This window comes from Ailuropoda melanoleuca, chromosome 13 (assembly GCF_002007445.2).
Source record: "Ailuropoda melanoleuca isolate Jingjing chromosome 13, ASM200744v2, whole genome shotgun sequence".
NCBI classification, from domain to species: Eukaryota; Metazoa; Chordata; class Mammalia; order Carnivora; family Ursidae; genus Ailuropoda; species Ailuropoda melanoleuca.
The window spans coordinates 66,775,728-66,801,517 of NC_048230.1; the positions used below are offsets into that span (position 1 = coordinate 66,775,728).

The window sequence follows — 25,790 nt, forward strand, 5'->3', positions numbered from 1 at the left end:
GATGGGGAAGGGGGTCACTCACGTGTTGTTGACAATCTGGAGCCGCTCCCCTTTCTTGAAGGACAGGTCGGTCTCTGTCCGAGACTCATAGTCATAGAGGGCCACAAAGGTGGTCACTCCACCTGCAGAGAGGGGTGGGATGTGTCAGAATGGCTAGGGCCACAGTCCCAAAGAGGGGTGGACGGGAGGGTTTCCTGCCACCTTCACAGCCCAGCCCAGAGGCGAGGTCACTTTTGCAGGGCGTGGGCCTGCAGCGTGCCCGCCTCTGTGCGTGTGTCTGGGCAGCCCTATGAGGGTGCTCGGGAGGCATGTACATCTCTTCACGTGTGAATGTGCCCACTGGGCTGTAGGTGATCCTGTGTGTCAGCTTCAGGCAGGTGCCCGTCTTCCCCGCAGACCCAGGAGCCCCCAGTAACAGGCATCTGTGTGTTGTTCCCAGAGCCCGGCACACAGCAGGCGCTCAAGAAGCAACCGTGGGTGAATGAACCAGTGAACGAAGGCCTCTGCGCCTGGTTGGATGGTCGTGTTTCTCTCTGTGTGACTGGGTGCCTCGATGTATCTGGGGAGATGTTGGCTCCAGGACCTGTTCCCTCAAAGAGGCCCCTCTGTCCCCCATTTTAACCACAACCTTCCCCCCACACCCCCAAGGCCCCTCCCTGCCCTTTGTGTTCCTTCCCAGCAGCCCCACCTTCGAACACCCTACACATTTTTCAAGCCTTGCTGTTTTTCTCCCCCATACTCTGCACACGGCCGTGTCCCCAGCGCACAGAAGGGGCACCATGAATGAATGGATGTGCTTGTGGGTCTGTTTGTCTCACTTGGGGATGTGTCTGTGTCTAAGGCGTCCACGAGTGTCCCTGTGTCTCTGTGTGTTCTCACTGCACGTGTGTGCATATGTGAGCTTCTGGGTATTGTGACGGTGCTGCTAGCCGAGCCTGTGTCTGCACCCTGTGTGTGTCTTTGAGGGGCTTCTGATTGCCCGTGTGTGTGTCTTAATCTGGGAGTATGAGGTTATTGGTGCTTGTGTGTTTGTATTTGCATACATCTGCATAGTCGTGTGTCTGTGCCCATCCACGGGTCCCTAAGCGGGTCTCTATGTACATGGCGTGTCTATGAGTATCTCTGACGGTGTCTCCAGCTCAGCTTGTTTAAGTGTCTGCATAGGTATCTTAGGAGTTGCTCACTGTGTGTGCGGTTCTTTGTGTGGCTCTGGGACCACATCCGAATCTTTCGCTAAGCTTCCCTTGCCTGGGGCTGCCATACCCCCGCAGCAGCAGCAGAGGGCGCAGGGGCGCATCACGGCATTGGACCGGGCCCCTGAGGACCGAAAACTCCTTCCTAAACTCCCTTGGCCCCTCTGCCACCCAAGGCCTCCTGACCTGACCCATCTCTGAGCTGACCAGAGCAAAAAGCAAAGCCTCAGACCCGGTCCCCATGCTGCCCTGAGCAAACAGCCCCCTGACGCTCTAGGCCTCCGTTCCCCACTACAGTCCCATATCTCTCTAGATCCCTTTATGCACCACTTGGGATTCACCCTCAAAGGCAATGGATGTGCACCGCACTTTCCAGTTTATAAAGCTCTTCCCCACCCACAGCCTCCAGGAAACTCCCAACAGTCCCCAAACCCAAGAAACCCACAGACTCTTCCCTTTCAGTGAGAGAAGCAGCAGCCGGGGAAAGCCCGGCCTGCAGGCACCCACACTCCCAAGGCCCACTGACCAGCCAGCGGCCCCGCCCTCTGCGGGGAGGTGACTGTGTCTGACGAGTTGAAGCCCCCGAACAGCTTGGGCTCGGCAGCTGCGGAGGGGAAGGCCGTACTGGGGCCTCGGTGGCCATCAGCGGAGGCTGGCTTGCTGGGTGTCTGTGAGGTGGGGAAGGCACCCCCGCCACCACCGTGGGTGTTCTCAGCAGGCTCCAGGCTGCAGCGCCGTTGGCTGGCATCCTTGGGCTTGCTCTTGTTGCTGCCCATGGTCCTGGCTGGAGAGGAGAAAGCACCCTGGGGTGAAGGACTGCTGGGCCAGGGCCCTTCAGACACTCTCCACTCCCCCACCCATTCTACAGATGAGGACACTGAGGCCCAAAGAAGGGTACTAGCCTCTTTGGGTAAGTCAGACTTTCAGAACCTCAGTTTCTTATTCTGTAAAGTAGGGATAATGATGGAACCTATAAATGGCTTCCTTGGTACAGGGCCAAACACAGAAGAAATGACTCACAATCAGAAGCCTTAACCTCCCCCACCTCCCCCTGAGTCAGTTTCTGTCCATGATGGGCAAGGACAGTATCTGAGTCATGTCTATATCCCAGGCACCCAACACATAGGAGAGGGCTCACTGAGGGTTTGCTGAGCAAATACATGATTGACTGAAATGGTCTCACACCAGGGTGAAAGGTGCTAAAAGTTGCAACCAAGGCAGGGATACAGCAGGAGGCTGCAAGAAGAAGAGATGTCTGGGAGCTCACCCCAGCCACAGGGTCTTTGCACATGCTATTCCCTCTGCCTGAATGCTGTTCCCTGACAGCTTCACCAGAATAACTCATGCTTCCTTCAGTTCTCAGCTCAAAAGCCACCTCCTTGGGAAATGGTCCCCAAATCCTTTCTGGTCTAAGTCCCCCTGACTTCTGTACCTCTCCTTGATAACACATGGCTCAGAAAAAAGCAAATTGAAAACTCACCAGTGATGCCCACCACCCTGTCACCCCCTCTTGCCTCCTGCCTCCCAATCCACAGATTCTGGCTGGCCCCAGCTCCCAGTGAGCCTGGCCAGGGTCTTCCCACCCATCATGGCCACCCCTCCCTAATCCCTCATCTTGGCAGCCCTGATGGGTCATCACCTCACCTGGTGGAAGGCAGGGGCTGTCCCAGAGGATCTGGGAAGCAGCCTGAGGTCTCAGCACGAACACCAGGTGTGGAGTCAGGGGTCTTGGACTAGAGGCCCTGCTCCACTTCTCCCCGCTATGTGACCCTAAGCAACTCACTTCCCCTCTTTGGGCCTCAACGTCTTCATCTGCAAAACAAGGATAAAGCAGACTTCTCAGGGCTATTGTATGGATATGATTAGAAAGAGAAATCGCCGTGGCTCTGACTCTTGGGTCACCATTTATCAGGCTCTGACCCTGAAAGTTCCCATGCTAAGAGCTTCTCAGACCTTCCCCTTCCTTCAACCCTCCCAAAGCATGTTATGAGCATGAGCAAGGCAGGGTATGACACGGTGGTGCAGGGCGGGCTCTGGAGACAGACCCCCCGAAATCAGATCGCACCTTTACCCCTAATCGGCTGTGTGACCTCAGGCAAATGACTTAACCTCTCTGTGCCCTATTTCTTCATCTGGAAATGATGGGGTCATCAGGGTCCCTGGTAAGTGAACAAGGCAAGTATGTTCCTGCTGGGGACATGGCAGGTCATCCTAGCACATCAGCTGTGTGGTTCTGGACATACCAGCAAGGTGGGTTTGGAATATTCTCCAGGGAATACTGGAGGCCCTGGAATCAGTCCAGAATCTCCTCTGGGAACCCATGGATGGGAAAAAGTGCTCCTGACTGGTTGAGGCCTTAGGCAAGACTACCGGCCCTGAGCACCAAGCCCAGCTCTCCAAGCTCTCCTCCCTACGGGAAGCTTAGCCACTTCCTGCACCCCCTGGGCCTCAGGCTGACGGGCTGCACCATGTGGGCATGCGTGCATGCTCCCTGGGGACCATCCAGCTCAGAGGATGTGGGGCTGGGGAGGCCCTGAGGAGACCTGCTCAACACCCCCAAGGGATCCCCAGGGCCTCCTGAAGGACAGGCCAACAGGCCTGGGGACAAAGAAGACTAATTTCTATGGCAATCCAATCCACTGGGGTCATATCAGCACTCACGCAGTCGGTGTCCCATGAGTCCTACTGACCCAGTTACCCGCAGCCCCAGGCTTGATGGAGGCTGGGCCCCAACCACTGCACCCCTACCCAATGGCTCCACTCATAGCACTGACTGTGCAGCAGGTGCTCTGCTAGTCCCCAGAGGGACACAGAGATGAACTGGCCAGGCCTTGTGTCCAAGGACACATGCTCTGGCAGGACACTTGTTGGTGGGACTTTCAGAGGAAATAAAAACTATAAAAAATATTTTTTAAGTATAGTTTTTAAAATTTTTTAAACAGAGAACTTTCTAGGAGCCTGAACTTTCTTTAGTATGAACTAAATGATAAAGGGTGAGCACCCTGTCACTGGAGGTAATCAAGGAAAGAGAAAGAGTCATTGGTTGGTGTGCTGTAGAGAAAGAGGATGAGCCAGGCCTGGACCTTGAGTACCCTCCCAGCGCCTAGAAAATGCATGTGCCCTCTTGGGAGGGGGTGAGGGAAAAAAGACAGTTCCTGGTCCCAACCTCTTACATTGACCAAGACCACTCCCAGTAGGGCACTCAGAAAAAGTACATCCAGGTAAGGTGGCCCGTTCTCCGGTTGCAATGTTTATCGGTTTGTGGGGTTTCTGTTCTGTTTGTTTTGTTGGTCTTTGTGGTTAAATCTGCTTATACAAGTAACACGTGTTTGTGGAGAGGCAGGCGTGTGGAGGTTAAGAGCTAGAGTATTAGGGTGTTTGAATCCCAGCCCTGCCACCACCCCAGCATGGGACCCTGTGCCTCAGTTTCCTCCTCTGTCAGTCGGGGAGAACAGCACTGCCCATGTCACAGGGCTGCTGGGAGAATCAGTGAGGAAGGCACATGGAACACGCTCAGGACGGAGCGGCACATTGCAGGCCCTGCCCCAGGAAGACCAGCAGCTGGGCGTCCTGGGTTTGTATGACTGTAAACAGGCAGGGATCCATCTAGTGCCCTTGACCAAGCTCTCTGAAGGCAGGACTGGGTCATACCCACCTCCACCTCCCCAGGGGCCAGGACAGGCCTGGCATCTACCAATGGCTCTGGAAATATCTGCAGAATAGACAAAAGACTAAATGAGCACAGACACGATTTGCATCCTGCTTTGTTCCTACAACGCCATGTCTTCTTGTATCAAGTATCAAGTATCATTCCTGGCTATTCAAGAAGCCCCAGGGCTCGGACAAGGTTTGCAAATACTCATTCGTCAAGTTCTCACGATAATCTAGAAGGTAGATACTAGTAGTGTTCCTGTTTCACCGATGAGGAAACTAAGGCACAGGGAGGTTGAGGAACTTGTGTGAGGTCCCACAGCGAGGGTGAGAGGGGACAGGGAACCACACTGGGCCGGCAGGAATCGGGCCTGCTCATGGGGTCTGCTGGGAGAACTTGTGGCCCTACCTCCTGCCCTCAGGACATCTCTCAGGTGGAACAGCCGGATGCCCTCGGCGGAGGGGCGTGGGCAGGTAAGGCAGCCCAGGCCCCTCTCCCGGAGAAAGCCGGAGGTTTCCGGCTTCGACAAAGCAGAATGCGCTCCAGGAAAGACAGGCCCATTTAGGGTGGGGTCGAGTCCCTGCAGGGCTGCTGCCACCGCAGCAGAGACCACCCGCCCAGACCCCAGGCTCCTTTCCTGAGGCGGGACCGTGTCTCCGGGCCTTTTGGTTCTGGGGCCCAAACGCCAAGTCACCATGAGTTGCCCATTTGAGAGGAACCAATCCCACATCTCTTCCGCCACTTGCACGCTCTGAGGTACAGATAGACTCTTGGGGGACCCAGGGGAAGTGGTGAGGCCTCCAAGCTGGGGGTGCCTGAGGTTCCCAGAGGAAGGAGGCCCCTTTCCTTTGGGGAGCCGCCCCTAACCTCAAGCTCCTGACCACAGTCTCCAGACGGATGGCTTGTGCATGAGAGGCACCAGGAAGCAGGCCAGCAACACTTCCCTCTCCCCACCCCAGCCCTTCATGCCCCAGGGGTCCCCGACTGACTTGGCGTCTCCCCACGAGGCTGTAGCCCCAGCCCTGCGTCACGTGTCACCGTGTCAGTGCTGCTTCGGCCACCTCCCCAAATCTTCCTCAAACGTACCCCTCCCCCAACCCTGTGTCCCTTCCCTCAGATGGGCGCCTGTCTCCCGGGGCCTGGACGCGGGAGTCTGGCCCCCAGCGCACCCTCCCTCCTGCAGCCAGCGGCATCTCTGTAAACCCCACGGACAACGGGGGCCTCCTCTGCTTAGCGCTCTCCACGGAAAACCGGAAATGGCCTACGTGTTCGTGAGAGAGGGGCTGGATAAATCCATGATGGTCTGTGTGTGGCGTGGACAGCTGCACAGCTGACCGGACGGATGGAGAGCGCAGCGTGGCCTGAGAAGATGCGCGGGTGGGCAAGAGAGAGAACAGCTAGGGCAGAATGTCCCCTGGGCCTCTCGGGACCTCGGTTTCCTCAACTGGAAAAGGGGGACAATAATGCTACCTAAGTCACAGGGTTAGTGAGAGCAGTAAATGAGCCAGCGCTTGCCATGGGCTCCGTGCGGTTCCGGCACGAAGCACGCGTGAGCTACAATGATTCCGTAAAGGAAGCTGGCAAGTGCGTGTGTATGTGTGTCCACGAGAGCACGTGCATGTGCTGTCGAGGTGCAGAGAAAGTTCTGGAAGGATTCCAAATTCTTCATGATGTTTCCTCCAAAAGGTGTGGGCCAGAGAGGAAAATCCCTTTTCTACTTTATGTGCTATATCACTTGACATTTAGAAATTACTTTGTCAAGAATTGTTTTGTTTTTTTTTAAAGATCTTATTTATTTATTTGACAGAGAGAGAGACAGCCAGTGAGAGAGGGAACACAAGCAGGGGGAGTGGGAGAGGAAGAAGCAGACTCCCCCCACCCAGAAGCCTGATGTGAAGCTTGATCCCAGAACGCCGGAATCACACCCTGAGCCAAAGGCAGACTCTGCTTAACAACTGCACCACCCAGGCGCCCCTGTCAAGAATTGTTTTTTAATGAGGCTTAAAAAAAAAAAAAAATACACACACTGAAGAGCTTCCCACGACTCCCCTCTGGATGAGGCCTAAACCCCTCTCTGGGTCCACCCAGCCCTGCACAGTTGGTGCTGTCGCCCTCTCCCACGGCCCCTCTGCTGGAGGGCCCCACACTCTCCCTCACCTCCTGATCTGGCCGTGCCCCCTCCCCAGGCACACAGACGCTCACAACTTCCAGAAGAGTCTCGGGAATAAACTACTGTTCGGTCACAGCACACCCACCCCTTCCTCCCCTACTCTCAACAGCGTTACCTTCACATCTTCTAGGGGCAGAGGGAGGCCAGGGGATTAGGATTTGAGAGTAAGGAATCCAGTCAGGCCTGGGTTCAAATCCTGCCTCCACTATTTACTAGCTAAATCTTCTTGGGCAAGTCACTTTGTGTATCAGCATCCTTATCTTTAAAATGGGGATAATAATAAACCTAACATCTGAGAATCAAACGAGAGAGAGGCCATGGGCCAGGCAGAGAATAACATTATCAGAGGAACAATGCAAGAGGAGGCAGGCATTAGGTGTCAAGGCCTTGAATGCCGAGCACAGAGCCAAGAACTTTACATGCAGTTGATATTCCACTGTCCTGACAGCACAATGAAGTAGGGACTATAAATGTGCCCACTTAACAGATGGAACCAGGGTTCAGAGAAGCCAAACCTTGCCTGAGGCCACACAGCAAGTGAGTGCACCAGGGCTGGGATGCTCGAGGTCTAGGAAAGGGGCAGCACCTCTGGTGTACCACCCGCTGTGCAGCTCCCACTGCTCCTGGTGCATCCACCACACTCCACGATCTCCGCCTCCCAGACACGGAGGCAACGCAGGGGTCAGAGGCCAACCCCTGACATCACCCACCGAAACTCTGGACCTTCCAGAGAAACAGAAGCATCACAGAAATACAGACCTGGAGCTAGAATGCCAGGTTCAGATGCCGGCTTGCCACTTCCTAGTCACGCAGCCCCAAGGGGGCCCCAGTCTACCCCTTATCAAAAATGGGAATCAGCATAATCGTTCCCACATAACTAGTCTTGTTGTAAGAAAACATGAGGTAATACTTATAGAGGGCCTCGCAGATAGGAAGTGCCCAATAAATATGAGCTATCATCATCATGACTGTGGAAGACCTTTTTTAGATCCTTGCGCTTTTTTTTTAAAGGATTTATGTATTTATTTGAGAGACAGAAAGAGAGTGCACAAGTGAGAGGAGGAGCAGAGTGAGAAGGACAAGCAGACTCCACGCTGAGCACAGAGCCCCAGATGGGGCTTGATCTCACAACCCTGAGATCATGACCTGAGCCAAAATCAAGAGTCGGACGCTTAACCGACTGAGCCACCCACGCGCCCCAGATCCGTGCTCTTTTGTAATCACTCTTACAATGAGGCAAAGGCCTCCCACATTCCTACTTGTGCCAAGCTCAGTGCATGGCCGTGGAGGGACTGTCTGGTGGAGTCCATGAGGAGCCCAGGCCTGGAAAAGCCACTTCACACTTCACAGGGCAAGAGTCCAGAAAAGACAAACATGCCTGCTAGTTAACCTTGCTCTGAGATCCTTGCCAATCCAATGAGCTAAGAATAAGAAATGGAAGTAATAAAATGAAATTAGAAAAGAGAAGACAGGTATCATCATCTGCAGATGTTATCAGCACAGATCTGGGAAATCCAAGAGAATCTGCTGCAAAACCATTAAACAGCAAATTAAGTCAAGTGGAAGGAAATTAAAAGTTAATACCCCAAAATCAACGATGTATCTATATACCAACAGCAATCAGAAAGTACAATCAGGAGCACCTGAGTGGCTCAGTCGGTTAGGCAACTGACTCTTGATTTCAGCTGAGGTCATGATTTCAGGGTTGTGAGATCAAGCATCGCATCAGGCTCGGCGCTCAGCACGGGGTCCGCTTGAGGATTCTCTCTCTCCTTCTCCCACTGCCCCTCCCCCCACTCACGCCCGTGCTCTCGCTCTCAAATAAATAATAAACAAAATCTCTTAAAAGAGAAAAGAAAATCAAAGAAAGCTTAGCATTATGAAAATATCAATTCTTCCTAAATTAATCTAAAAACTGAATGTGATCCCAATAAAAACCCCAACAAGATTTTTTTTCAATCTAGGTATATCAATTTTAAAGTTACAAGTAAAAGTAAATGTATACAAGTAGCCAGGAAAATCCTAAAAAGAAGAGTAATGATGGGGAAATAGCCTGACCATGCAGTGAAAATTACTATAATTAAAACTGTGTCATATCAGCACAAAAACAGGCAAATCAATGTAAAAGAAGAGAGGGTCCAAAAATTGCCCCAAACATACAGGGATTTAACACATAACAAAAGTGGCGTTTCATACCAGTGCAAAAAAGGTAGATTATTTTTAAGATAGAGCTGAGATCAATGACCCACCATCAGGAAACAAAGCTGGGTTTCAAACCTACTCCATATGCCTATAAATTCCAGATCGATCAGATTTAAAACACACAAAAATAAAACCAGAAAGTTTAAAAAGGGGAGCAGAGAATAAATTTTCTAATCTCAAAATGGGAAAAACATTTCTTAACACAGGGCAAAACCTAAAAATCATTCTTAAAATGATAAATCTATCTACATAAAAATCTAAAATGTCTGCATGGCTCAATAAATATCATAAACAAATTCAAAAGGCAAACAACAAACTAAGAAAAATATTTGTAACTCCTATGAGAGAAAAAGGTTTTCCCCTTATATATAATAAACTCCCACAAAATAAGAAAAATAACCACAGATAGTTTACAGCAAACCAAATGGCTCTTCAACACACAACACAATGCTCACCTCACTTATAAGATTATGCAAATTAAAAGTACACAATTTCCCGAACCATTACAGAACACACGTTCTCCTCAAGGGCACATGGCACATGGCACATTGTCTGGGATAGACCATATTCTAAGCCATAAAACACGCCTCAATAAATTTAAGGAATGAAATCATAAAAAGTATGTTTCCAACGACAATATAATGAACTAAGAAATCAATAACAGAGATTACAAATATGTAAAAATTAATACACTCTTCAATAACCAATGAGTCAAAGAAATCATCAAAACAATAGAAAATACTTTGAGGTGAATGAAGATGAAGACACAACATATCAAAATGTATGGGATGCAGTAAAAGTAGAACTTAAAGGTTAATTTATAGCTGTAAATGCCTCTATTAAAAAAGAAGAAAGAAAAATAAATAAATAAAAAAGAGGAAAGATTGCAAACCAATAACCTAACCTTCCACCTTAACACAATAGCAAAAAAGAAGCAAATTAACCCTAAAGCAAGTGAAAGGAGGGAAATAAAGATTAGGGCAGAAATTAATGGCACAGAAAATTTAAAAAAACAACAGAGAAAATTGACAAAACCAAAAGTAGGTTCTTTAAAAAGATCAACAAAATTGACAAACCTTTAGCTTCACTGAACAAGAAAATCAGAGAAGACTCAAATTACTAAAATCAGAATGTAAGAAAGAACGATACTACAAACTTCTGGAAATAAAGAAAGTTATAAGGGAATGCTATAAACAATCCTACTCCAACAAAAAGAAAAGTCAGATGAAATGGACCAACTCCTAAAAAAACACAAACTACCAAAAGTAAGAAGAAATAGGAAATCTGAATATAACTAAAACAAATAGATTGAGTAATTTTAAAACATCTTACAAATAAAGACCCAGGCCCAGATGGCTTCACTGGTGAATTCTACCAAATATTTAAAGAAGAATTAATACCAAGTCTTCACTAGGAACACCACCCAACTTGTTCTAAGAAGCCAGCATTACCCTGATACCAAAACCAGACAAAGGCATCATTTAAAAAAAAAAAAAAGGAGAAAACTAAAGACTGCTATGTCTTATGAATATAAGACATAAAAATCTTCAACAAAATACTAGCAAACTGGATTCAACAACATATAAAAAGAATTATACATCACGACCAGGTGAGTACAAGGTTGGTTTAACTTCCTGAAAACTGATTAATGTAATACGCCATACCAAATAGAATAAAGGACAAAAAACACACAAAAATCTCAACAGATGCAGAAAAAGGTATTTAACAAAATCCAACATGATAAAAACACTCAACAAATTCCCTGTAAGTGAATTTCCTCAATCTGATAAAGGGCATCTGTGAAAAATTCTTACCTAACATCATACTTAAAGGTGAATAACTGAATGCCTTCCCCCTAAGAGCAGGAACAACACAAGGATGTCCACTCTTACAACTTCTATTTAACACTGTACTGGAGGTTCCAGGCAGGACAATAGAGAAGAAGATGAAATAAAAGGCAACCAGATTAGAAAAGAAGAAGTAAAGCTATCTCTGTTTGCAGATGACATGATCTTGTATACAGAAATTCCTAAGGATTCCACTAAAAAATTATCAGAACTAATAAACAAGTTCAGCAAGGTTGCAAGGTATAAGATCAACAGATAAAAACTAAATTATATTTCTAAGCATTAGCAACGAAAATAAAATTAAGAAACCAATTTATAATATCAAAAAAATACTTAGGAATAAGAGTAACCAAAGAAGTGCAAAATTTACACTCTAAAAAACTTCAAAAATTGTTGAAAGAAATTAAAGAAAATCTAAATAATGAAAAGACACCCCATGATCATGGATTGGAAGACTGAACATTGCTAAAATGGCAATATTCCCCAAATTCATCTACAGACTCAATATAATCCCTATCAAAATCCCAGCTTTCTTCTTTGCAAAAACTGACAAACTGATCCTGAAATTCATACGGAAGGTCAAAGGACCCAAAATAGCCAAAACAATCTTGAAAAAGAGAAGCAAAGCTTGAGGGCTCACTCCTCTCAATTTCAAAGCTTAGGGAAAAGTTCCAGTAATCAAGACACCACGGGGGCACCTGGCTGGCTCAGACGGTAGAGCACACAACTCTTGATCTCGGGATGGTGAGTTAAGAGCCCCACGTTGGGGGTAGAGATTACTTTGAATGAATGAATGAATGAACGAATGAATGGCAGCATGGTACATGAAGACAGACATATAAATCAATGGGACAGAATTGAGGAACAGAAATAAACCCTCACGGGGCGCCTGGGTGGCACAGCGGTTAAGCGTCTGCCTTTAGCTCAGGGCGTGATCCCGGCGTTATGGGATCGAGCCCCACATCAGGCTCTTCTGCTATGAGCCTGCTTCTTCCTCTCCCACTCCCCCTGCTTGTGTTCCCTCTCTCGCTGGCTGTCTCTCTCTCTGTCGAATAAATAAAAATAAAATCTTTAAAAAAAAAAAAAAGAAATAAACCCTCACATTTACAGTCAATTGGGTTTTGACAAGAGGGCCAACACCACACAATGGAGAAAATACAGTCTTTCCAACAAACGGTGCAGGCAACACTGGATATACACATGCAAAAGAAGGAAGCCGGATACCTTCCTCAAACCCTACACCAAAAATTAACTCAAAATGGATCGTGAACCTAAACATGCAAAGAAAAGCTGAAAAAAATTCTTGTAAGAAAATATACAGTATAAATTCACAACCTCGGTTTCTTCGATATAATGGATGAACTGGATGCCATCAAAATTAAAAACCTTTGTGTCCAAAGGACACCATCAAGGAGGTAAAAAGAATTCATAGAATGGGAGAAAATATTTGCAAATCATATATACGATAAGGGATCTGTGCCTAGGATATATAAAAAACCCTTACAACTCAACAACAAAAAGACAAACAACCCAATTAAAAACTGGGCAAAGGATTTGAACAGACATTTCTCCAAAGAAGAACTACAAATGGCCAACACTGCATAAGACATTCGACCTGATTAGTCACTGAGGAGACGCAAATCAAGACCACAACGAGCTACCCCTTCACCCCACTAGGAAGGCTACAATTAAACAGTCAGATAACAGCAAGTCGTTGGAAACTTCATACATTGCTGGTGGGAATGTTTAGTGGTGTTGCTGCTTTGCACAACGGCCTGGCATTTCCTCAAAAGATTAAACACAGAGTTACCATACGATCCAGAAGGTCTGCTCCAGGTATGTACCCAAGAGAAAAGAAAACATTCCCATAAAAATTGGGTATGTGAATAGTCATAACGGCCTTATTCACAATAGCCAAAAATGGACACCACCATATGTCCAGCAGCCGATGAATGGACAAATCAAACGTGGTTACTCCATCCAGACAATGGAATATTACTTGGCAAGAAAAAGGAATGGTGGACCGATAACATGCCATGACACGGATGAACCTTGAAAACATGATGCTAAGTGAAAGGAGCCAGACACAAAAGACCACACTCTGTTTGTTCCATTTATATAAAAGGCCCGGAACAGGCAAACCTACAGAAACAGAAAGATTGGTTGTTGCCTGGAGCTAGCAGAGGAACACATGAGGGGCGTGGGGAGTGACTAATGGGCACACAGCTCTCTCTGGGGTGAGACAAATGTTCTAAAATTGATTGTGGTGACAGTTACCCAACTCTGTGAATATACCAAAAACCATTAAATAGTACATTTTAAATGGCTGAGTTGTTTGGCATGTGAATTATATCTCAGTAAAGCTGTGATATTTAAAAAACAAAACAAAACAAAACACTACCACAGAGGGCCGCTGTTCAACTATTAGATTGGCAAAGACCCCAAAATCCTATAGCACCCCGCATCAAAATTACAAGGGCACACGCCCTCTGACCCTGCAGTCTGGGATTAATCCTAGAGGAGTCCTCCCACATGAATACTGTGTTTGACTGCAGATCTCCATCACAGAACCGTCTGTAAGAAGCAAAACACTGCAAACAGCCAAAGTATTCTTTGCTAATTCAGTAAAGCATGGTCTCTGGCCACACCATGAATATTATGAAACCATGAAAAAGACAGCAGTGACACCGACTGATCCCCAAAGTACGCTGTCAAGAAAAGACAGTCAGGTGTAGAACAGGGTATACCACATGCGACCGTGTGTGTGTGTGTGTGTGTGTGTGTGTGTGTGTGTGTGTTACATGCTTATAGATGCCTCCATCTCCCTGGAAGGACACACCAGAACCCTTCCCAATGGTTGCCTCTGGCAACGAGACCTAGGTCCAAGAGAGGCTTTTCCCTGTCTTCCTTTGTACTTTGAATTTTTTTTTTTTTAGCTATGTGTGTGTTAACGCTTTTTCTTTTCAAGAAAAAATGCAGGCTTACCTGGTCTCAAATCCTGGTGCTCGCTCCCTCATAGCTGGGAAAGTCACTTCACGTCTCTGAGCGTTATGCTCTGCAAAGAGAGGGATAATAATAACATCTACCTTCAAGGTTGTTGTGAAGGAGTAAATAGGACAACCTGTGCACAGGGCTCCTCGCTGTGCCTGGTGCCCATTCAGGGCACGGTCCTTGTTGTTTATTAATAGGTTACCCCGAACATGGAGTTGGACTGTAACAGGTGCCAGCAGAGAGCCTCAGACCAAATGTTCAGAGCACCAGCAATCCTCTTGGACCCGGAGAAGCTGGGCAAGGCTTGCTGGGAGAGGCAGCATTTGAGGACTTCAAGGATGAGGAGTTCCACAAGCAGAGATGACTGAGGACAGTGCTCCCGGCAAAGGGAGCCATGCACCCAAAGACCTAGAAATAGGAAAGCCCTGGGTATTCACTCAATTGTGCATTCGCTGGCTCCTCCCACTAAGCTTAGCTGAGCACCTGCTATACTCCAGGCACTGTGCGGGGAATGGCAGGCAAAGGCCAAGCGGTTAAACCAGCCAAGGGAGGAATTACAGACAGTACAGTGATGGGGACAAGGAGGGACTGGGGAGAACCTCACATCCAACTGCTCAGAGAGCAGACCTGGAAAAGGAGCCTCAGAGAGGGACAAGGACGGCCGAAGGTCACACAGCAGGTTCTCAACTTCTGAAAAGAGCTCCATCCTCTCCCTCATCCCACAGGCCTAGAGAAGAAGAAGCCCACAGGGGCCCTGCTGATGTGCACCCCTCAGAAGGTGGACACATACTATCTCAACTGGGGGCCCCACAAAAAGGAGAGACAATTGGTTCTCAGATGATAACAACAGCTGGTTGATGGGTGGATGCACTCCATGCATGAATCCCAATGAACCCACTGCAGCCCTATGTGGCCAGCCCCATATTGCAGATGAGAAAACTGAGGCATACAGAGATCACGGTACTTGCCTAAGGTCATAGAGCTTGTAAGAGGCAGCATCCACAAGCAGACTTGAACTGTCTGGGCTCTGCGGCCTCATGTCCCAGGGCCCCACCCCCAAGGAAGCCACCAACAGGGCCTGTATCAGCAGTCACAACCCCTCTCAGAAGGGCTCAAGGTGGGAGCTCTTAAGCCAGTCTAGGAATGTCTCCTGATAACAGTGACCCAACCAGGGGTGGGGAAGAATGGGCGGTGGAGGTTGTTGGAGGGGGGATGTTCAACCAGGAATGTGCTGGAGTGGAGGAGGGAGGAGGTAGTGGGGAGGGAAACAGCCAAGCGGCAGCCATCAGTCTGCGTCTGGAGAGAAGGACTGGAAAGGCCCCATCAGGCACCTGCCTGAGCCAGGCAGGCTATAGCCTCGTGGTTGGGGGATCCCGCCACGGCCCATGGGAGGACTCTGGGTAAACTGACCAAAGCCTCCCTCAGTACCACAGAGATGCCATGGTCATCCCCAGGCAGCTGCAAAGGCAAATGAGCTAACCGATGCAGAGCCCTGAGCACAGAGGCCACACACTTCATAAATGAGATCCTTACTACTGTGAACATGATTGTTTCCATTATTACTTAGCTCTCTGGTTCTCACCAGGACCCAGCTACGCAGGGATGATCAGCCCCATCTTGCAGAGGAGGGGACAGAGGGAGGCTCAGAGAAGCCAAGTCAGGTGCCCTGGCCACCATCCAAGACAGAAGCGGTCCGCTAGGAATCCGGCTGTCCAGGCCCTAGGCCGCCATCAGCCCTTCTCTCCAAGGCCACTGGTCCCAGCTGGCCTCTGGCAGGTATCCGCACAGCTAAGCAGGGTTCCGTGGCCAGCCCGTTGTCTATACGGGAAAATGGAGGCCAGGACAGGGGGAGTGACTGACCTAAGGCCATGTATGGAGTGAACATGGGACCCTTCTGAACCTCCAAGTCTGGGTCCCCACCTGACGCCCCCTCTCTCCTCACAACAGCCCCTTGGGGCAGGTACCACCAGCACTGCCCTGTCCACGGAGGAGGCCAGAGGAACGTGGTGAGGGTGTCAGTCCAACACAGTCCCCTTTCACAGAGGGGGGCTGAATCCCTTTCCTGCCTCCTCTATGGCCTCCCACACTCGAAGGAAGCTCCCCACGGGCAGGGGTCTTCACCTGAGTCCTTCATTCCTTTCACACTCTGAAAAGAATTCCCTGTCAAACTGGGGTGTTCTCCTACAAGTGGTTTCGGAATATGGAAGGTTCTCTGGCTCCAGAGTGGGGGAATCTGAACAATGACAATAGACATAGCTAGTATTTACTTAGCACCTACTATATGCCGCTCTCTTTACCCCATTTACAGATGAGGAAACTGACACACACCGATTAAATGATGGGACTAAAATCTCACCTCTTAGCACCTAACCGGCAAGTCCCTCCCTATCGGAGCTTCCCCCTACAGGCAAGGGCCTGAGGAAGGAGACTTGGCTGGGCTCTTCTGGGTAGGGTCTAGGGCCACCTCAGCTCCCCCTCTGGAACTCAGTGCTATTGGCTGCTCCAATGCAGGCTGGTGGGGTGGACTGGGGCATGCTGATGGCCACACTTCCCCCCCTCACATCCTCCCACCTAGGGTTCAAACTACCCCTTCAAATGCTCCAAAAGCCCTGAAATGAGCCATGGCCACACTTGTGTCACATGTGAGGACCTAAAGTCTCCAGGAAGTCACCCAGCCAGGAAGTGGAAACCCAGATGCCAACACAGATCCAAGGGATCCCACAGCCCATCCTGTCTCCACTGGCCTAAAGGAGGCATGGGAAGGGCAGTCTAGGAAGTTAGCACAGCATGTGCAAAGGCCCTGAGGCAGGAAGGTCAGGTGTGCAGGGGGGTATCGAGTGAGAGGTCTGGACTGTGTGGATCCCAGCTTAACTGGGTCACTGCTGGTGTTTGGCCCAGGCCTGAAGAGGTCTGAAGGAGGCCCAAAGAGGGATCCGTCTAGTAATTTAGATCAGAAAGTCCTAAAAAACTGAGAGGGGAGGCCATGAAGGTTTTCTCAGGCCCCTGAGGGTGTGGGGTGGGGCAAGGTAAGATTACTGAGCCTTCAGCCTACAGCGATCCTGTCAGAGCACAGTAAACTCCAGCCCTAGCAGGCTGGAGGAGCAAGAAGGGGCCTAAACCATGGTGGACTTCCCAGAGGAGGGGATATCTTGGCTGAGGTCCAAAGGCTGGGCCGTATGTGAAAAGAGGGAGGGGAAGTATGATCCAGGCAGAAGCAACTGCTTCAGCAAGTAAAGGCAGGATCATTAAGAGAAAGGAAGGGAGCCAGTCAGTGTTAAGTCATGCAGCCTCAGTCTCCCAGCAGCAAAATGGGGAAAAAGACCGGTCGGTACACAGTGGTGGCTCCAGCTTTCCCACATCCACTTCCCACCATCCCCTCGACCAAGGCCCAAGAGGTCAGTCCCTGGAAGGGAGCTGCCGGGTCCTCCTGCCCATGGGAGCATCTTGGGGCCGGTGAGGTCGGTGGGCTCAGGAGGCTTCACCCACCCTAGTCCGGCCTCTACCCCAGAGCCTAGGCCAGGCAGCCCGGCCAGTGGGTGGGCAGGGCGGCTAGCAGGCCAGGAGGTCACGGCCCCGGTGTCAGAGAGCCTTCGTGAGACACCCCCCTTCGCAGAGACTAAGAGCTGAGGCTCGGGGCAGAGAGGGGGCACCCGGGCCCGGGTCACACAGCGAGGTGAGTCTGGCCCCTGAACGAGGGTGTGGGCAAGGGGACTGAAGAGAAGCTCCTCAAAGCACTAGGCCCAGTTCGGGCAGGTTTCAGGGACCCAGCCAGGTACCACCGGCCTCCATCAGAATCGCTGTGTGATCTCAGGCAAGTCACACCCCATCCCGGGGCTCGGTGTCTGGACCCGGTTAGAGGCCCTGGCACGCCAAGGGTTCCCTAGCAGATACCACTCCCGACCACACCCCCCACCCCCATGCCACTGAGGTGACAAGTCTTGCTCTCTCCCGGCCTCTCCAAGGTCATCTCTCCCGGGCTCCAGGCTGCCCCACCCCTGCTGGCTGGGGCTGATGGGCCCTGGGGGGACCACTGCCAGCCCGCGGCCTCTGCCCACTGCATTCAGGGGCTCACAGCATTCGCTACTCCCTGCCAGCAGCTCTGCCTCTGCTCCGGGAACACAGAGTGCCCCCCTCCCCGCCCACACCCAGGCAGGAACTCCGTGTANCCCGCCAATGCGTGACCTCAGGAAGTCCAGTCGTCCCTTTACCTCACCCATGAAATGATGCCTCTGCCGGACCTGAGGGAGGGAGCATCTGGGCCAGGTTGGGGACAGTGGTCGGCAAGATGGCCTTAGAGCTCCTACCTGCTGCTCACGGGACGATGGCCCGCTGCTTTCTCCTTCCTCCCTACCCCTCGGCCCTTCCTTCAACTGGTAATCACCCTCTAGCCTCTAGACCTGGCACATGCTGTCCCCCCCCAAAAAAAAGCTTCCCCACCTGCCTCCCTGGACCCTTCACAAACTCCAGTGCAAGGAGGGATGGCGGAACGGAGGGAGGAAGAGATGGGGGGCGGGAGGGAAGGATGAATGGGTCCTGCCCAGGGCCCCAGACAATGAAGAGGTACAGGCCCCAGCCCTGGGTCTGTCCCACCCCACAGCCTACACCCCAACCACCCCTCTCTCCTGCCACTGCCTGACGCGTCCCTGGAGCAGAGTTTCTGACCTCCCTGACCTACACAGGGCAGTGTGCAAGTCGGAGACAACTCCAGGCCCCAGGCCCCACCCGGCACAGGCCCGGGCACAGAACAGGGACCAGGGGATGTTTGCTGAGTGAGCAAGGAGCGAGGGAAGAGTGAGCCAGGGGCCATCCACGGGCCGGGGCCGCTGCAACATGTCTGGTCCCGTGTTTGTGGAGTAAACACGCTCGGGGCTGGCAGGCCTCAAACCGGCTCTGCCAGTGAGGCCAGGGCGGGGTGGGGCCCTGCAGGCTCAGGCTGGCGCCACCGAGAAATGAAGGGGTGCTGCTGGGGACAGGACCCGCAGCCCGGGGAAGGCAAAGGCTAAGTGGACCCTGGAGCTCCCACTAATCCCAGCCCCGCAGAGACAGAACCATTCCAGCCCCTGCCGCTCATGGGTTTCTTCTCGGGCAGGAAGGGGACTCCTTTCCAGACTCCAGGCCCTGTAGAGTGCAGGATCCCTTCCCGCTAGGACCTGTCTGCACCTGTCCACAGCCCAGAAACCCTAGAGGGAAGGGGAAGGGCAAGGCCTGGAAGTGAGCGGTGCAGAAGCCGGGCCAGGCAGTTGGCCACCTGCTGTAAAACCCTGCTCTGTCCGCTAGCTGCCCCGTGGCCAGTTCCCCACGTGGAAAGTGGTATCGGGCATGGATTCCAGGGACCTTCAATCCCCCGGTGCGGAGTTATCTAGAAGGGACCACTTGCCAACTGCAGCCCTGCCCCAATGCCCAGCGCTGTGGGTGGACATAGTCAGAGGCCAGACTTACACACCTGTCCTTACTCTCCACAGAAACAACAATAATAAAAGTACCTGCTGATTACTTCATGTATATTGTATGCCCATGCGTCACTTTCTCTGGCCCTCCCAACACTGCTATGAGCTAGGGACCCCCGGCAAAGGAAACTGAGGTCCAGCTTGCATGGCAAGTGAGAGTCCAGGCTCCTGACCCCACCCCTGAGGTCACAATGAGCAATCTCCATCTCCCCAAGACAGTTCAGGGCGGGAAAGAAATCTCTGGTACACCCAGAAATCTTTAGTTGGAACTGGGGAGGCAGGGTCCATATTCCCCAAATCCATAGATCCCCTGAGTCCTGAGAGGCCAAGCCTCAACCCTGTCCCACTGTGTAACCCAGGCCATGGGTGTACCCCTCTTAGCCTCGGTTTTCTCACTTGTAAAATGGGTAGGATCCTGCCAGTTTCACCTGATGTGTCCGGCTGTTTAAAGCCACAGAACTGGAGGGCTCAGTCCAGCCCTCAGGACAAGGTGAAGGCGGCACTGGGAATTTGTGCCTTCAGATGAGGCGGGGAGAGGGAACGAACATAAACCAGAAGGCACAGTGGTCTGTGGCTGGGACGCAGCTCCTCATCACCAGCGGCCCAAGGAGGAAACACGATTCCTCCTGCCCCCATAGAACCCCGTGCCAAGTCCCGTCAGTCCCACCTCCAAGCACATCCTGAAGCCACTTCCTCTCATCATGGCCACCCCCCTAGTCCAGGCCCAGCCTCCTCCTCCAAGCTGGCCAACTGGGGGCAGAAAGCCTTTCTGGAATGTCAGCCTTGACCATTGCTCCTGCTTCACACAGCCCCTACAACACAAAGGACAAAGTCCTGACAGGGGCCTCCCAAGCCCTACAGCCCCACCCTCTCCACTTCTGACCTGCTCACACTGTCTACTGTTTCCCCTTTCCCTGAGAACCCAGTGCACCACTCTCTCAGGCCTTTGCCCCTGCTGCTCCCTCGGCCCAGAGCACACACACGTCCCCAGACACGTCCATACCCCCCTCCTTCACTTCCTTCAAGTGCTTTACTCAGACGTCACGGGCTCAGAGGGCCTTTCCTGGCCACCTGTTTAAATGGCAACACACCCAGCCAGCTCTGCCCTCTCTTTGAGTCTCATTTCAAAAGCCACGTTCTCACAGAAGGCCTCTCTTGACCTCCTCCAGCCCAAGCGAGGACCTTCAACTTCTCCTTCCTAGCACGGCCCACAGCTCTGATGACGCAGCTCGCTGGGAGAACACACGTCTGAGAAGCACAGGGGCCACTCCGGTCTCACTCACAGCTGAATGCCCTGCAGCGGGTGTACCATTCAAAACAGTGAACAGCGGGGATGCTTGGCTACCAGCAGGCCAGAATGGACACTGGCCGAAAGCATAGGGCCTAGCATGGAGTAGATGCCTGGTAATTACTGGATGGATGGATGGATGGATGGATGGATGGATGGATGGATGGATGGATGGATAAGTCAACAGGGCACACACAGTGGGCTTGGGACTTGCCAGGGACGTCCAGGGCCCTGAGAAGGTGGCCCAGAGAAGGGACAGATCCGCCCAAGCTCACCAGCCAGGCCCTGGCCTCCACAGCTGCAGCCAGCCCAGCCTCTCTTCCTGCACAACCCGACTTTCATTTCCCATCTTCTCTGTCTGAGGAAGCCCCTTCCCCCAGGGGAACTGGGTGAGGAGGAGGGGCGGGCGGCCCTCTGGTCCCCGAAGAGGGGGGCTCCCAGGCTCCATCTGTCCTGCCACAAAGGGGCTTTGTCCTCGGTGCCTGTGCTGAGCCTGGGGCAGACCGGAAGCCACCCCTCAGCCGCCCAGCAGGTCCCACCACCCCTGGTCAGCTGGGCCAACAGCTCCAAAGCCAGACCCCAGGGGCTGGCATGGTGTTGGGCACAGCCCTCTGAAATCTCATTAAACCCTAGGAGATTCTAGGGTGACCCCCATTTTACAGATGGGGAAACTGAGGCTCAGAACAGCAAAGACACTTGGCCAAAGTCTCCCGACCAACAGACAACAAAGCTGGGTTTCAAACCCATGCCCATCTGGCACCAGAGTCTTCAGCCATGGTTCTCAACCCACTTTGTCTAGAGCACAGACCCTCTGGGTTCAAGAGGGTTGAGGGGACTTTCTGGAGCCATGCTTAGCCCTGCACCTAAGCGGGAAGACCTTGGCCCTGGCAAGGTTCACCCAACAAGGCAGGGAGGCCAGGCCCTGAACCCAGAGCCCTTGCCCCATGCACAGTCCATGTCCCAGGCACCTTCCAAATCGGCCAGCCAGACCCCAACATGTCTCCGCCACTTCCTGCTAGGTGGGCTCCCGCAGGGAAAGGATGTACAGGCAGGCACAGTGGGGCTGAGGCCCCCACCCCTCACCTTGCCGCTCCCCCATCAATCCCAGACCTGCCGTTTGTCTGGCCGGCACCCACCTTCTCTCCAGGGCCACTTCACCAAAGCCGCAATGCCAAATGAATCAGTCCTGCCCAGCAGTCTCTCCTCAGGCCCAAGGACAGCATGTGGACTCCCTGAGCAGGCCCTCAGAGCTCTCCACAATGGGCACCAGCCCCTCTCAAGTCAAAACCCTACCACTCCTTGGGGCTCCAACAAGAGGAACTACTCATATCACACCTTCAGGCCCTGGTTCAAGCTCCACCTCCTCACAGAGAACTATCCCACCCTTTCAGGGATGTCACATACTGCTACCTCCAGGAAGTCCTCCCTGGTCTGTTCCCTCCGAGGCCCTAGATAGGGGTTCTTGATCCCTATCCGGAACCCCAGCCTCCCTGGGCTACCTTCACTTGGCAACAGTAATTGAGCACTGGAGAGCCGGGTCTGACCCTTCTCTATGTCTTCCCTTCACACCTTCAGCAGGAGGCCTCAGCAAAGCCTGGCAAGGGATTAAGGCTTTGCCTGGTCAACCTAGTCACCTTCTAACTACCTTGTACGTGAGCTGACACTCCCCACCCCCCCCAGGCTGTGCCTGCATACACCAGGTGAGTTCCCACCTCCAGATCTTCGCCCAGGCTCTCCTTTCTTCCTGGCATGCCCTCGCCATTCTTTTTTCCTTGTGAGCTCCTGCTCAACCTTTAAGACTCGAGCCAGGTATCACCTCCTCTAGGAAGCCCTTCTGGCCTTGCAGCGGGCTGCCACAGTTCCCACGGGGCCTGCCCTGCGGTAAGGCAATGATCAGGCTCTTTGTCGGCCTCCAACAGGGTGTGGGCTGGTCCCAGGGGGCATCCCTTGGGGTCTCCAGCACCCAGCACAAGGCCCAGGCATCAGCAGCAGGTAATCAAGAGTCCAGCTGCCGACTCCCTACCCAGAGAATCCAGGGACAGAGGCCAGGAACAACTCCCAGGGGCAATAATGAGTCCTATTTTGCCCATGCTGCCCACAGATCTAAGGTATGGGCGGAGTGGGGGGGGTGGGGGGGTGCTTTCTGCAAATGGCCAACTGGTAACCAAACCCACGTCGTTTCTAAAACTAGGGCACAGGAGAGAAACGGGAACAGCAGAATTGTCCCCAAATAGAACTGTGGCTCATCTGGTTCCAGGGCCTTCGGGAACACCTGGCAGGGAGGGGGGTGGGGAGCACAGGTGGCTGCTCCCAAGGCTCGGAAGTTTGGAGGGCAGGAAAGTCAACATCACCGCAGTCACTGCTGACGCTCTGCGCCCCTCCCCCCCCAGGGTCGGTCCAAATCCTGGAAGGTGGCGGTCCACTCCCACTCACCCTCACCTAACTACAGGGTGCTCGCTAAACTGTCCTACCTCTGAGCCTCTGCTCACGTGGATCCTCTGCCTGGAATGCTGTTCCCCCTATCTTGCCAGTCAGAATCCTGCCTATCCTCATAACCGTAACCACCAGCTGGGGCCTTTCTCTAAGCCTGGTGTGGACAGGCGTCTGGGGGGAGATGAGCTTATCCAGTCCTCCCGACAGCCCAGTGAAGAAAGACGCCTGCCCCCATCTCATAGATGAGAAACTGAGGCTGATTAAGAGAAGCCGCGTGTCCAGGGCACACAGCAGAGGCGGCAGGTAGACCAGCTGATGTGGTGGGACCTGGGTGCCAGTAGCCACAGGGCACCCAGAAGGCCTGGCCAGGCCTGGTTCAGCCTCCTAGGCAAGCCCAGCCTTGAGAACTTGGCATAATTCAGGGACCAAGGGCACAGGGCACAGCCCCCACCAGCGTAGACAGGAGCCCCTACCTCCCCCAACCCCCACCCTAGGGTGGCTGCTGACTGAGGAACCACATTGGTTTGAGGTGACAGAACTATCTCCCCACAATATGCACAAACCCACTGCACAGATGAGAAAACTGAGTCCTGGGAGGGGACAGTTTCCCCATCTGGAAAGTGGAATGTGCCCCCAGGAACCTGCGACATCCCTCTGTGGCCTGGTGGATGCTATTTCCTTCTCTGAGTCTCAGTTTTCCTATCTGGAGAATGGGATTGTCACTCCTTTCTTCTTCAAGTTGATACAAATTATACCAAATAGCAGCTAACACTTATTCAGCACATACTACATGCTGGCTTTGCCGAGAGCATCCCGCACCTCACTTGATCCTTAGAGCAAGCCCAGGACGTGGATACTGTCCTTAGGCCCATTATTTCAGATAGGGAAGCTGACACTCACCAAAGTCACACAGCTTTTGGGTGACAGCAGTTGGAGGTGGAGGAGAAGCCCTGGGGTTGGGGGCTGGTGGCTTCCCAGAGAAGTCTCCTGGCCTCACAGCCCAGAAAGGAATGCGGGGGAGGGGCCGGAGGAGGGTCAGGGGTCAGACAGGAGGCAAAGGAGGGCTCAGCCTGGATAAGGCAGGACAGGCCTGTAGAGTTCACGGGGCCCTGGGTCCAAATTTATGAACTGCGGGACCTTGGGCCAGTCTCTCTGCTTGTCTGAGCCTCAGTCGCTTGTCAGGTGAAATGGGGCCAGGACCGCTGCCTTGCAGAACGCTGAGAGGACCAGACACAAACGCTTGCCTGGCACCAACCTGGGGCCCAACCATGTGCTGAGGGAGCCAGTGACTTCTGAAGGAACCCCAGGGGCTGGTTACCGTTCCCTCAGGATCACGGCTGCATCTGGTCCTCCACTCAGAAGGTCTGGGAACGTGGGCGCGACCTCCCCTCTGCTAATTCCTGGAAGGAACCCTCCCAGCTCTGCCAGCCTTGCAGGCCGCGTGACCTCAGACAAGTCACTTCACCTCTCTGAACCTCCAAATCCTTTCATGGGGCTCTGAGAGAGGGGGTCCTGCCTCGGGAGACGGGGGGTTCATGGGGCTGTGGGTGGGGTTCGGTCCCGTCTGCGCAAGCGGAGAGGGCAGCCGGGGTGACCCTGACTTGGGGCCTCAGTTTCCTCATCTGCCAAATAAATGAAGATGATTACGACGGTTCTGCCTCCCTCCCGGCCCCGCTGGGACGCTCTGAGGGGGCTGTGGAAAGCGCTTTGTAAACATGAAGCGCGGCACCCCGAGAGCGACAGTTACCGCCGTACTGCCTAAGAGGCAAAACGAATCCTGCGACTTGCCATCTAGGCCAGGACGTGTCAGCGCCCTGAGGGAAGGCAGAGAAGGGGCGCAGCAGAGGCAAGAACGCACTCGGGCTGGGGCACAGGGGGCGGTCGCCGAGAGCTTCCCGCAGGCAGAGGCAGGGGCGTCTTAGCCACCTGACAAGCACGGAGAGGGAGGGCCGCTGGCCTGTGGGCCCACAGGGGCAAGGCACACAGGGAAACAGCCAAGGGTTCTGGAAGGCTAAAGCGCCTCTTGAGTACAAGGGAAATGGAGGTGTGGCCGGGGTGGGACAGAGGAAGCGCTCACCTCCAGGAGCCCTTGCTGCGGAGCCCGGGCCCACCTTGGCCCTCTCTGCGCCTCCGCTACCCCCCCGAAAGCACCCGGACAGGACGAGCTCCGGCCTCGCAGGCCAAGCAGGCGAAGACACAAAGCACCCACGGTGCCGTCAGTGGTCACCCTCGGAGAGATGCACCATTCAGCAAGGAGGCCTCGGATGCCGGGCAGTAGGGCACCGGGAGGCCCTGACAAGTCGCAGGTGGGCAAGTGACAGGTGGGCCGAGGCGGGAGCCGGGCTCAGGGAGGCTGGACGGCGCTGGTGGTTTCCAATCCACCCAGTTGCAAAAATAGTCTGTTTCTAGTTAACCTTCCCCTCGGCCCCGTCCCATAGGACAAGCCTGCCACAGGTACAAGCATCCAGTCTCAGTCCCAGGGATTCCAGATCAATTGGCCTGCAGTGCCCGTCCAGAATCCCCTCCTGGTCAGGGAATTGCCTGCAAAATCGTAGGCACTCAGAACC

At 52.7% G+C, this 25,790-nt stretch overlaps 1 protein-coding gene across 2 annotated transcripts in view; it reads right to left on the reverse strand.

The window, feature by feature from the left end:
• The window catches only part of SRC (SRC proto-oncogene, non-receptor tyrosine kinase), a 40,323-nt gene extending 18,228 nt beyond the window's left edge, over positions 1 to 22,095 (reverse strand). Inside the window, exons 1-6 of one of the 2 annotated variants that reach the window (XM_034639960.1) lie at positions 21,927 to 22,095; positions 14,050 to 14,119; positions 4,849 to 4,905; positions 2,838 to 3,005; positions 1,720 to 1,977; positions 23 to 122 (exon numbers count right to left, since the gene is read on the reverse strand). In XM_034639960.1, coding sequence (XP_034495851.1) covers positions 23 to 122; positions 1,720 to 1,969 — 350 coding nt within the window. In that variant the 5' untranslated portion in view covers positions 1,970 to 1,977; positions 2,838 to 3,005; positions 4,849 to 4,905; positions 14,050 to 14,119; positions 21,927 to 22,095. The remainder of the gene's footprint in view (positions 1 to 22; positions 123 to 1,719; positions 1,978 to 2,837; positions 3,006 to 4,848; positions 4,906 to 14,049; positions 14,120 to 21,926) is intronic. The other variant, XM_034639961.1, reaches the window with a different exon arrangement.
• Positions 22,096 to 25,790: the final 3,695 nt, after the last annotated feature.